Raw genomic sequence first — 13,887 nt, forward strand, 5'->3', positions numbered from 1 at the left:
GGAAAAAAATTCAAATTATTAAATACCATTCGATTATTACAGATCATGGTAACTGTTAAATTTATCAGAAAAGAACTGCCAAAAACTAACAGCAATACTCATATATATATATACCTTTGGGTGTTTTTAAAATTTAGATGTATAATACAAATTATAAAATGACTTCAAGAAGTGAGAAGAGGAAGAGATGGTCAGGCACAAAGAATGTAGCGGAGCAAGAGTTGTAAAATTTGGCTATACTGTGCATAAAATTCAATAATGACATTGAAGAAACAAAGATTTTCTACTCAGAGATGTATGCTACAATGGAAAATTGACAATCTGAATTGTTTGCTCGTTCTATTGGCCTTCAGGAACAATTCAAGTAATATTCAAATGTTAATCTGCTTTTATGATTTATATTACTTTATATTACAAATTTAATGGACTCAGTTTCAATCTTTCACAGCGAAATAAAAAGTACTCTGAAGAATGGATCAAGGAAAAAACGTGAAGAGTTATCACAAAGTAGTACTGAAATTCCACATTCTTATACAGTGGATTCATGCAGATTCCTAGGTGATACGTCCACATCTCTACATGGTCATGAGAACAAATTCAAACATAACACAGAAGAAATGGTAAGTGCATTTGAAAAGTTTGGTGATGGATGGAAAGAACATCTTAATACTTTGAATGCTCGTGCTGATATGTTGAATGGAGAAAGTGGAAAGCTTCGCATATTATTAGATGATTATGCTCGAAATATATAAATTATATTGTAGTCAATATGCTGTGATGATGTATTGTACTTCCTCTACTTGGAGGATAGTAATAAACATTTTTATGCAATAATTGCAAATATGATTGATTGTTTATGTTGGATTATTGTCATGTTGTGTTTACTGTAGATATTTAAAAACATATATATACATTGAACAACAATTAAAAATGCAGTTTATTCTATATACAAATATGTCTTCCTTATATGATAGACATATATCACATTCACATACATTGAAATAATTTTAAACTTGCACAACCTGACCATCAATTGGTGGTTCGTGATCATTAACTTCAAAGTCCTGAAATCTTACTTGCTCTCGCCCAATACCTAAATCCATGTTTAAGAAATTCTGTATATCTGCAACAGGCCTATCAAATGTTCGAAGGTCATGAGATTCTTGTCTTTCAAGTGTTGCCAAACGACGTGCAACTGCATTCCTATTAGGATGAACCAAATTAAGTTCATAACGGATGTTCTTATCACTAAGCCTTGAAAGAATAAGTCTAAAAGTCTGTCTGGAATGTGGTCTAATCCCTTCTTCTTTATAATATTTGCATTCTCGGTATGCTTGTATATTGTCGGTTTCAATGATAACCCGTTCGTAATCCTGGAATGCACGACGCATGCCTAATAAAATAGCCCATAATGCACTACTCAAATTTGTAAATCCTGGAATTGTGCCATAAGTAAGTCTGAGAAGATGACCTCCTGCATCTCTTACAACAACACCAATACCATTTCTATTATCGCCTTCAGGAGCATTCTGGATATACTCACTATGGACATTGATCTTCACCCAACCATTAGGAGGAAATTGTCATACACGCTCAACATGTTCCATTTTACCTAAATGTATAAAACAAAAGTTAACTGTTTATGGGTTTAATTTGATTATATGAGATATTATTAAATAATTGTGGGTAGTACATAAAGAAAAGAATTCAATAGATGTGTCTGCTCCAAATAGTTGAAGAGTTTTACAAAACTAAAAAAAAGATAGAAGAGTTGAGGAGATTTGTCTATTCCAAAAAGTTAGGGGATTTAAAATAACTAAATTTATTGAAAAAGTTTAGATCGTAATAGTCATCATAATTATGTGTCCTAAAGATAATTATTATGTTGAAAAAATTATAGAAATAATAGTATTTTCTTCACACATGATCTAATCAATAAAACGTTTAGTATTCCATTAGAAAAATAATTTTAAAATACATTGTTCATAGGCAATGTAAAATTATATATTGTAGAAGATTATATTATGTAAAATTCAACTACATATGATGAAATCTAAGCTAAATTCAGATACATATACAGTTACATTGAAACTTTTCTATTAAAAGCTTAATACAATAATATCTATTATTAGTACTACTAAAAGTTTATCAATTAGCTGTTTTTATTAGAAATAAAATAAAAGTTGTTTTAATAGTTTATGAATTAGTAATTATGATTGAATTTCTTTTTTCAGGAATTAAATAACTTTCTTCAATACAAAGTAAATAATTAGTTTAGCACAAACTTTATTTATCAAAATTTCGAACATGCAGTTGTTTATGTGATTGTAAATTGTGATCACAAAATATGTAAATTCAGACAACTATATATAAATATCAAAGTAATGAATTCAAGCAAAATAATGGCAATGTTCAAAATAAACTTACATTATAACTGATGTCGCGGCTCATAGTTCAGATCTGTGGTTTCAAAATCTATGCAACATGTTACAACAACACTGTAGTGCTGTTAGCTTACCATGTGCACCATCAGTTTTATATCTAACCACGCCTTGTACTCAGAAGTAACTTTCTTACCAACACCATACTACTTCACTATGTCAATTGAGGCAAGTTAATCAGAAGTAGTTAGTAAACCTCTTCATAAGTCAAACACATTCACCTGCAAGACACGAAAATGAATATAAACAGTCATGCGACTGAAAAATATTATTGGGAAAAATTAAAACCAAATGAAACTCTTATATCCAGTTCATCTCAAAATGTGTTAAACAGAGGGTATGGCATAGGTCTAATTCCATGGAAACTGACTACAAATCTGAATTTGTTTCTTCACCTTTAACAGCCTAAATTAAGAGAGCTTCTTAAGTAAAAACACCTTCTAAAGTTAGTTTTGAGGATAACTGTCAATTAAGTACCTTTATAAGACAGCTTTTAGGAAGAACCAAATCAACCTTTGTAATCTATAATTTTGAACAATGCAGACATTGATAGCATTGTCATAATTTGACACATTTGTGAAAGATGTATTAACTCCAAAACTCAACTATAAGCTATGAATGCACAACACATCAAGAATCTTGTAATCAAAATAAGGTTATAGAAGATGGCGCATATAGATTCATGGATTTAAATTCGAGTTACATAAGAACAATTGAAGTTTACACAAATACATTACTTAAATTTAATAATTTATAGCATAAAGTAAAATCTTGAAATAATAAGGAGCACCTCCACGATTGATACTATGATCAATTTTTCCTCCGGTGGAAGACATCGCAAACATACAGTTGTTTATTCTAATATTTTGCTTGAAATGCCTAAAACGGGATGCACCACTAAGGAGTGTAGCAAGAGGTTCAGGAGGTTGCTTTTCTTTATTAAGAGTTATCTGACCATTTTTACAACAAAGAGAAAAAGTTGGAGGCTGTCTTGGTGCAGATCTATTGTTCCTTTTTTGATTCCACATGATCGCCTGACATTTTGAATAAATTTTATCAGGAGCACCAACATCAAGGTACTCACTCCACTTAGGCATAGTATTGTCAGATAAATCTACATCAATATCCACACAGTCACCTACAAAAATTTGCAATTCATCAGAGAATGAGCAATGCAAAAAACATATAGAATTCACAGCTTAGTATGTAGTGTGTCAAATCTAAATTCATACCACTGGATAAACAGTCACTGCTGTCAAAATCATCAACACTGTTAAAGTCAGATAATAAGTTTTTAGACCCTGAACTTTCTCCTCGCTCAAAAGTACTTTTTACGGATGATATATCGAACGTCGAAGGACCTGACTTATTCTACCACAAACTTTTTTGGTTAGATGTTCTCCAGTTTGTAATCCATCTGGGTTAAGAGATTTCCGCGATCATTTCTGCACTCTGGATGCAGGAAATGAGAAAGTGACTACACTTTTATCACTTTGACATGTTCCTGGAGTTTCCTGTTTTCTCATCTGACATGTTGTAAAAAATACATTATTTATAAACTTGTGAACTAAACATATTGGATGCTTATCAATCTAATAGTGTACATTAATGTACGCACATATATGTGAACCGCACCTGAAAACTTTATGGATTGTAGTTTACGCGTACACGGAGTTTTAGGATTTGCACATGTTTCTCCACATATGTGAACACCTACAAAACTTTTAATAAATCAATAATTAGAGATATAGAACATTAGTTCAATTATGTAAAAATCCGTGGGAAGTTATGATTCTGATAGTTTATACATCTGTTGTTCAGTTAAGAATTATTACAAACATTGACCTGATGTTTGAGTACATTCTGAAAGAGATTTGTTCCCGGCGGGGGTGTATATCAAATTATCGAATAATCCTGTATAAGAAAATGGCACTGCACTACATAATATTGCTTTTTTTTGGCGAGTTGTTTCTTGCCAGGCACGCTGACTTTGTTTTTATCTGGGAAAAAACAAACAAAATTATGACAGTTAATAACATTTAATTTACAATATCAAGTATTGTAGGAAATCAGGAAACTAAAACAAAGTGGATAATAGTACGTACAACTTGTCCAAAATTTTAAATTCTTCTGCATTAATTAGTGAAAAAACAATTAAATATAAAAATATGACGATCACAAACTGATTATGGTCATTATTTCCAAAGAAATTCAGAATTGCTCAATAAGAATCCAATCCAGGTTTCGCTCATAACATCAAGCAAAAGAATTCTGCTGTAAACTGCTCTATTACTTCTCCTGCGAATTTTATGAAATTAAGAAAGCTTAGAATATGATCAAAACAACATATCACATACAAAAAATAACTTCAAATTAATATTTTAATATCAACTCATATCAATTTGTAATTGTAACTTATAATATCTGCAATGTAATGTTATGTATCATGCATAAGTGATTCGATACAACATACCATTTTGATATTTTTGGAAACGGATTTAATGGAGCCTAGAGTCTCTAAGTAACTTGATAGATCTACCGAATTCTGTTAAAAAAATAAAGCATGAGATTAGTATCACCATGTACAAACTATAAATACTGGTTAAACTTCGAGAAAAATCACCTCAAAAGAGGTCGACGCAGAACACATTGTCATCTGTCCTTGAGATGGTGTTGGAGTAAAATAAGATGTATCATACGAATCAATGACCTCAAAAATCTTGCTCTTCAAGCTGACATTGTCAACACTGATTTGAACATTGAAAATCAACTCTTTTTCAGCAATTTCTTTGATTTTGGCTGGATAATCAGTACTCTCATCCTTGAAAGATTAACAAATTTTAAAAGAAAATAGGTAGTAGCGTGATCAATGTATATGATATTAAGTAATCTGCAAAGGCATAGTGAAAAGATTAAATTAGTGTATATCGAGGTAAAGAATATTTCTGTACAGAAGTGAGATTGTCAAATATCATCTTCGTTGCAGTCTAGCCAACAATTCGTTTAACAGCACGATCATGAAGGACAAAATTAAAAGCCTCAGTTGAATCTCCAGCAAGTACTACAATCTTGAATCTAGTAATTTTGAAAAAAATAATTAAAAAAGTGGATTAAATGAATGAGATGCACAAAACACAATTTAAGTTATATCTATAAATAGATATTTTACTTAACCTCTTTTCTGCAACAAGAATTAGCTTATTTTCTTTTGGACAATTGAACCTGTTTTCCACCTTCACAACCTCCTGTTGGCAAGTGCAACTTAAATACCACAATTTCCATTCTCCGCTACAGCAGTAATTTTAACAGCATAAAGGTAAGATTTCTGCAATAAAAAGAAAACAAACAAAATAGATAAGTCTGATGATATATACTTTTATATAAGATATAATCGAAGCTGAAATGTGCCTAAAAGATAGAAATTATAAATTTAAGCTTATAAGCTGATAATTTTAGTAGAGACCTTAAAATCTTCGACCTCAGTCTTTTCACAAAGCTCCTTCAAAGTTATTGACTCTGTAAGAATAGTTGGGGTCGAGATTATTTCAATTATTCGATCATCTATGTGAGTTTGATTGCTACCATAGTTGTATTTTGGTAAAACCTACAAACCCATATCTGCAAAAAACAAAATGACAGAAAAATGAGACGGTGAAGAAGTTTCAAAGATTTCCCAAGATGTATTAAAACACTTCAGAAAAATATATTTATCTTTGTTGAAAGTATTATACTTAATTTGTTGCTCAATCTCTAAACTACGACTGTTTCGTGGTTTAATCCGCGAAGTATAAACCTAAAAGAAAATATGACCTTTTTATGGAGGATGTCATAGTGCAGATGATGCGCGCTAATAAACTCTGGACTATAACAATATAATAAATAAAGGCTGTCCTTGTCTATTACTCGTTTATCAAGCAACTTGACCATAAAACATAAATTAATTCAAGGTTAGCCCAAAACCTGGAGAGTTTGTTCTAGATTGCTTGCTATATTTTGTACAAATTACCAGAATGGTCGCTAGATCCTACACCAACATATGCAAGTTTTAATCAGTGATAGTCAACTTTAAACTTTAATATAGCGAATAACAATGATTACATAAAATTTCATAATATATAACAATGATTTTGAAATGCAGATAAATATAATTCTTCAAAAATGTAAATTGTATATTACATAAAACATAACAAACACGTACTGGATATGCAGATAAATATGTACAAACATGTATTAATAAATTGCAGCAAGAGGAAAACAAAAAAAAATAAAAAAAATCACATGTTTGAGATTTGAAATCAAACAGTTGGTTTAGTCTACAAACCCGTATGTAAAATTAAAACTTAGTAATTCTTGTAGTTGTTCTTAATCACACATATTCATCTATCTGCAAAACTCAATCCAGAAAATTATAAAAGCATACAATTTATATAATAAAAACACATACCTCCGTTCACGATTTAAAATAATTGAATTCACAAAACTTATTGCACAAAATATGTATCTACTCTAAAACACATACAAATACTTAAAACAAATACAAAGAGTTGAAACTCTCTAAGAATTTTAAAAGTGAGAATTCGTGTGATTCCTTTTTATCTCACATTCATCATCCTTCATCCTGTAAAACATAAAAATCAAAACATGATTTGATAAAAAAATGGGCACCGAAGTCAAATTAAAATATCAAAAACTAAACAAACCTGGGATTGGTGTTTTTGAATTGGTGTTTTTAACCTGTTTTTATTCATTGTGTTACATTAACAAATGAAACCCGATTAAAATTTGCACGTAACCTGCAAAAAAGAAAGAGATGAATGAGATTCTAAGATTTGAAAGTTATGAGAAAAAAATAATTTATTATACGTGTCCTTAAATTTTTGTATGTGTATATATCAATCTAATCTAATTTAACTCAATGCACAAATCAAGTAAGATAGAAATTAGTGAGATTTTCTATAAATAAGTAATTTGAGATTCAAAATTCAAAAATATTACAAATAAAGGAGATTTGGTTGGCAAATAATGAGTGATATAAGAAAATCATGGAATTTGAATTTCAAAATATTTCCTTAATTGAAACAAACATAAAAGGATGTAACCATAGATAACTTTATTTTTGAAATTCAAATAATAACCATATAGATTAAGATGGGTCAATTGAACTTAATTGGGTAGTCCATGGATCTAGCAAAATGTATAATATTTGGGTCATGGGTAATTTTTTTTACCCAAATTGTTAGATGGGTAAATTAGGGAGTAATCATTAGGTATTATAGATGTACGCGTATCAAAAGTTTTATTAATCAGATCGCTTCCTAAAATATAATATTGGAGATTTCATATAAAAAATCCATGAAGTTAGCATAGTTATGGAAGATGCACTTGTTTGGGTACTTATTCATACTTAATACCATCAGAAAATGTAAATATTCAAACAAAATATAATAAAAAACTTATGAAATTATCACAGCAGAAGTACTTTCCAACTACATGTATTATCAAAAACCTTAACTTGGGGTTGGTAAAAAATGGATAGTTATGTTTCTTGGTGTTAGATTTTGTGCAGACTTATGTACTTTATCCCCTAAACTCCACGACCTTGACAGAAAGAAGTGGTCATTCAGTTTAAGGAAACTCTCTAAAAGTTACGACATAATATTGAGAGGTACGAGTTAATCTTGAGCTCACTGTTTCATCACAGGTAGGACAGACTATGCGACTCCAATGCCCATCTTTTACCCCGTAGAGTTGTTTAGTTCTTTATAATACTTAACTACGTAACTGCGACCTTTCCAAGTAACTTTGTAACAAGCTACAGAAAATATGGTTAATCTAACGGGATGCCGCTAATAACCAACGAATGGCAAGTACTTTTCCTTGTGTGGATCCTATTTCAAAATCACGTGACAGCTAAATAATTCAAATTACAAGAACAATTTATCGAAGAAACATTTCCCACACATAGCTAGGAGATTGGCAAGGAACACATCTTCCTTAAAGTCTATAAATTCGTCAGACCTAAAAGTATACACTTCTATCATCTACTCCATTAGTCTCAGGGCCATTCAATGAGGTTGGATTTTTATTTTGATATTCTCTATTTACATGGATGAGAGCTGATTACCTACAACACTATTGGCCTTTCAGCAAAAGGTCTAGTGTGTCAACACTCTCACCAAACAGCTCAAAAATATTTTCTTCTCTGCCAAGATTTTTCTTTTAATAGTTGAGGACAAAATCTTTTTCCTTAATGCAAAGTACAAAAAAAAATACAGGGTATTCACGAAAATAGCAGAACGGTTTGGATGACTTCTTTATATAGCCAACTGTTATATTCCTCAATTCAGGTTTCTAGTAATCAGAATTGCACTTTAATAAATATGTTGTCTCTATTACATGATCACTAAACAGTCCCTGCCTCCCCAGACTATGACTAAGATCAATGGATTGATTCACTACTCCATGGGACCCAACCACTAAAGGAAGGAAGGTGAGAGGTGAGGAACGACTATGACCATATAGAAATAAAAATAATATTGTAACTACAAAATTATCGAATAGAGTTTTTGAAACACAAAAATTAGAAGAGAATATATTGTAGTTAGTTTGCAAATAGTATCTTAGAAGGTTGATCTATTCGCCTTTAGTATTGTGAATCAGGTTGCGTTGCGGAATAAATATGTTATTGTGAATCAGGTTGTTTTGCCGGATAAATATGTTGGGAACTTTAAATAAAATTTATGAACTAAGCATAAGTGGACGCACGTGTGTGTAGGGGAAACAAATTGAAGAGGTTTAAAAACAGGATCTTCGAAGGCTAATCTACCCCGCCTTAGTCTTGTGAATCAGGTTGCTTTGCAGAATAAATGTTGGGAACTTTATATTAAATTCATGAAGTAAGCAAAAGCATCAGTGGAGGCACGTTTGTGTGGGAAACAAATTGAAGTCGAACTAAAAAGAAGGGGGTGGGGAGTCTACAAGGTGGACACATGAGGCGGTTTAGCAACACAACTCTCATATGTTATGCTTCCTCTATCCCACACTTTCCCAATTATGAATTATTATTAACACCCATTATATACCTGAACCAGATTTTTCCAGTTGTTTGATGTGGCACATACTACTAATCAATTGAGTTTTTTTATATTTCAAAACAACAAGGAATTGAATTAGCTTTCAACCTCTCATGATCGTAAACATGGTTACCTTCCGTGTACATTGACATGGTGTTAAACAAATGATAAAATACAAAAAGACATCCTTGCGTCTTAACAAAATATTAAGTGGGGATAACTTAGATTTTTGAATTTTTGAATTTTTTTTCTGATTTACCACAAAAACATAATTTTTTTAATTACATATAGCAATCTACTCTATATATGTATGAAATAATTAATAAATATCGTACATATATTAAAAAATGTATACATGCATACTTTTTTTATAAAAAAATACGAATTTTATAGAAGATTTTTTGGACTTAAAAATTATGTTGGATTATTTAAGTAGATATTTGTCCATGAGAGTAAGAAATAGTACATATTTTAATTTTTTTCAGGGTTTTTAAGTATTAATTTTTTTCTTTTTGGTTGTTATGTGAAAAATATGACTAAAATTGTACTTTTTATGATTTTTGTGATCTAGTTCTACTAGAACTTCATTAACACCTATAACTAATTGGACAAAATTAATAAATACTAAACAATTGAAATTTTTCAAAGATCAAACAAAATAATAAATTTGACAATTTTTACAGAAAAATAAATAGGTGTTCATTTACAAGTTAAATATCTTAGGACAAAACTCAAAACTGCATGTTAGCATTACAAATTAAAAGTTCTAAGACTAAACCAAATAGCTCATGTTAGTCCAAACGCGAATATGTTATAGTTAATATATAAATTTTTCGTTTATTAAACATTAATGTCGCTAATACTAGGGACAATTTACTCAACTATTACTACATTGCTGTATCATATTAAACTACATTATTTTTGCTGCTTATTCTATTAACTCGTGCAAAAAAAACTGAAGCTGTCAAAATATTTGTCAGACCAAGCAACCACCACATACTACTCTGACATGTTTAATCTGTAAATTCATCCAAGTAAATTTTTCACCTTAAATTCTTTTCTTTTTTTTGCTAAATTTTCTCCACAAATTCATGTGTTAATTTTTTAATAGATCCTCAATGTATAAATATTATGTGACAATTACAACTGATATACAGTCTTGGGGATTTTATTTAAATTTGATATAATTTAGCATAGTGTCAACCAGGGACAGGTACGTTTTTCCGTGGGTATTCATAATTTTTACCATTAAAAAAATAATATCAATTAAGCAAAACTACTGAATTTATAATTTATCAACAAAAAGTGATTTGCCTACAAAAGACTATAAAAACTATAATATTCCCATCGGATAGGGAGTAGCAAGTGCTTAACTCTTTGGAGTTGGTAAACAATGGATAATAACGAACCTGTGTTTATCATATACCGGAACCAGTATTTTATCCCTTGATACTCCACAAAGCTGTGGTCATTCTGCTCAAGAACTCATCTCTGAAAGGTCTGACTTGAGCTTGGGCTGACTGTCCTCCAAATCGGCCCTGACTCTCAACCCGCGTTCCTCCAGAGCCCATCCTTTTCCACTCGAGTTGTCTAGTAATTCATAGATACATTACTGCAAGTCTGCAACCTTCCCAAGTAGCTCAGTAACATCAACAGCCTTGTAGTCAATTTAGGTAACTCCGATAATGGAATATCTGAGATAAAATTATGACAGTGTGTCTCACAGCTGCCTGCATATAATAAACATGGTTATAGCAGCACTCGACAGATAAATAATCCAAATTACAAGAGTAACTGATCCGAGAACTATTCACAAAGCATAATTAAGAGATCAATAAGAAGATATCTACCTCAGTCTATTAAATAATGGACCTAAAATTTTATACTTCTCTCAACTTCTCAATTTTTATTGTCTGCGCCATTCTTATGAGGTAGATTTCTATTTTGAGATTGTCAAGATTTACGGCTGAGAACTAATCACATGCAACATTATCTTCTTTCAGAAAAAGGCCTAATGTGTCCATACTATCACCGAGGATTTCATTTGTACACGTAAATAGAACGCTTTTCCTCAATTTAGGGTACAAACGAATTACAGGGTGCAACAATTTGGTGGCTGACTCGGTTTTTATGTTTCATCAAAACAGCAGGGCAGCAGATTACTAGGTTAATAGAAAATCCGGATTCTAGGAGAAGTACCAACCGACAGAGGACCCCCAATTTAGAATCCAAATTGTTTAGTGACAAAGAAACTTCGAACTCATTCAGTTGCTGCTTGAAAATAAAAAAGACAAGGTCTAACTGGATGCAGATATCACCCTTGCCAGCCGAAATTTTCACAATATAGTAATCGTACCATCATACATAAATTCCAAGGTTAGGTTTGGATGTGTTCTTGACATCACCACTCTTATATAATACTCAATTCAGGTTTAAAGGAATCGGAACCGTACTTTAATAAATTTATGTTCCTATTACATTATCATTAACCAGACCCAAGGAGTGAGAATAAAAGATCAGTTCACTTATCCATAGGATCTTACCACAACAGAATGGAAGGAGAGAGGGCAGAACGACAATAACCATAAAATAAACTTAAACTATAATATTGTAACTACAAGCTAATACCTATATACAAAATTATTATGCAAATAAAAGAAAGATAAACTAGACATACCTGGCCAATTGGCCTGTACTGCACCCTTCTCCTCATCATATATGAACAAAAAGGAAAACATTAAGATACCCTGTACAAAAGAGAGCTCAGAAATGGAAAACACCTCTACTTTTGCAAAATGAGAAGTTCCAATTCACTATATAGCAACTAATCACTTGAAGAGATTTGCACATGCATGCTTTGGGTCAACGAGAAAATACAGGCCTGAGAATACTCTGAAGAACCTCATGTACAGAATAAGACAGTCAACTATCGAAAAATATCCCCGTTTCTAAATGTTATCACATTGTTCCATTAAGATAACCATTACTAAAAAGAAAATATTCAATTACGACATATTTCTCCATGATGATCTACAAACAAAAAGGAAAATATTAGAATAACATTTACTACAAACAAAAAGGAAAATATTATGATTTATCCTTTACTAAAATCAACAAACTAAAGTAAAACTAAAATGACAGGGGGCGGGGGAGTGCAGGACAAGATGGACACATGAGGTGGATTAGCATCACAACTCTCATCTGGTACACTTCCTCTATCCCACGCTCCCCCAATTATGTATTATTCTAATACTTGTTACATACACAAACCAGATTTCCCATTTGTTTGATGTGGCACCGGCTACCAATCAATTGAGTTTTTTATATTCTAAAACAAAAGGAGTTAAATTAGCTTTTAACTTCTCGTGATCGTAAACCTGGTTACCTTCCATGCAAATACATAGACACAATGTTAAAAAAAACATATGATAAAATAGAAAAAGATGTCCTTCTGTCTTAACAAAACAGAGACGAGAACACGAATAAGAGGGGTTAGATTAAACTTTAGAATTGTTATCCCGTCCATGTAATTATATTGACACGACCTTAAACATATGATAAAATACAAATAGATATCCTTGCTTCTTAACAACACAGTAACAAAAAGTCTAACCTAAAATAAATAACAAAATATCATATGTATATAGTTCTATTTTATCATATGTAAGAAATAAATAACAAAATAAAGTACATATATACCAAAAAATATGTACATATATACTCTTTAAAAAAATATTTTAAGGATTTAGTGAGAAAATTTTGAACTTAAAGCTAGGATTGGATTTTTATGTATTTTTTTAGTGGAGGAGAGGAAGGTATAGTACATATAATTTATTTGCTCAAACAAAATAATAAGTTTGAATATTTTTACAGATAAAATAAATAGGTGTTCATTTACAAATTAAATATATATCCGAGCACAAAACCCAAAACCTCATATTTGCTTTACAATTTAAAAATCCTAAGACAAAACTAAAAACCTTATCTTAGCCCAAACTTATCTAATATATAAAGTTTGATCCATTTATTAAAACATTTGTGCAAAATGTCAACAATACTTACGACAATTTACTCAATTATTATTACTACTTTGTGTATTAGATTAAATTATGCATTATTTTTGCTATACTCATGTAAACAAAGAAGTGGTCAAAAATTTATCAGATTAAGCAACCACCACATGTAACTATGTCATGTTTAATCAGTAAATTCATGTAAAAGGCTAACGCGGGCATTTTATAATAAATCAATATGCGTGTGTGATTGCATGTACAATAAATCAAAATTATAAACGAACCAAACATATCTTAATTAATCATTATCCGAATAGGAACTTTAAAAGGCTAATGCGGGCATTTTGTAATCTTATGAAC

The 13,887-nt window shown here is 30.9% G+C and overlaps 1 protein-coding gene across 7 annotated transcripts in view; it reads right to left on the reverse strand.

Moving 5' to 3' along the window:
- Nucleotides 1–957: 957 nt before the first annotated feature.
- The window catches only part of LOC141724453 (uncharacterized), a 105,486-nt gene continuing 92,556 nt past the window's right edge, over nt 958–13,887 (reverse strand). For 5 of the 7 annotated variants that reach the window (XR_012576682.1, XR_012576685.1, XR_012576681.1 and 2 more), the window contains exons 8-23: nt 12,192–12,261; nt 10,924–11,244; nt 7,142–7,234; nt 6,763–7,059; nt 6,402–6,465; nt 5,905–6,059; nt 5,616–5,766; nt 5,065–5,516; nt 4,915–4,986; nt 4,547–4,739; nt 4,287–4,441; nt 4,077–4,154; nt 3,674–3,967; nt 3,232–3,579; nt 2,428–2,662; nt 958–1,612 (exon numbers count right to left, since the gene is read on the reverse strand). Coding sequence is in view for 1 of the 7 variants with exons in the window: in XM_074526613.1 (XP_074382714.1) it covers nt 4,731–4,739; nt 4,915–4,986; nt 5,065–5,262; nt 5,393–5,416 (303 nt within the window). In the remaining 6 variants the exon portion in view is untranslated. Of the gene's footprint in view, nt 1,613–2,427; nt 2,663–3,231; nt 3,580–3,673; nt 3,968–4,076; nt 4,155–4,286; nt 4,442–4,546; nt 4,740–4,914; nt 4,987–5,064; nt 5,517–5,615; nt 5,767–5,904; nt 6,060–6,401; nt 6,466–6,762; nt 7,060–7,141; nt 7,235–10,923; nt 11,245–12,191; nt 12,262–13,887 lie in introns of those variants that run through there. The other 2 variants (XR_012576683.1, XM_074526613.1) reach the window with 2 other exon arrangements.

Source organism: Apium graveolens, chromosome 5 (assembly GCF_009905375.1).
Source record: "Apium graveolens cultivar Ventura chromosome 5, ASM990537v1, whole genome shotgun sequence".
In the NCBI taxonomy this organism is placed as follows: Eukaryota; Viridiplantae; Streptophyta; class Magnoliopsida; order Apiales; family Apiaceae; genus Apium; species Apium graveolens.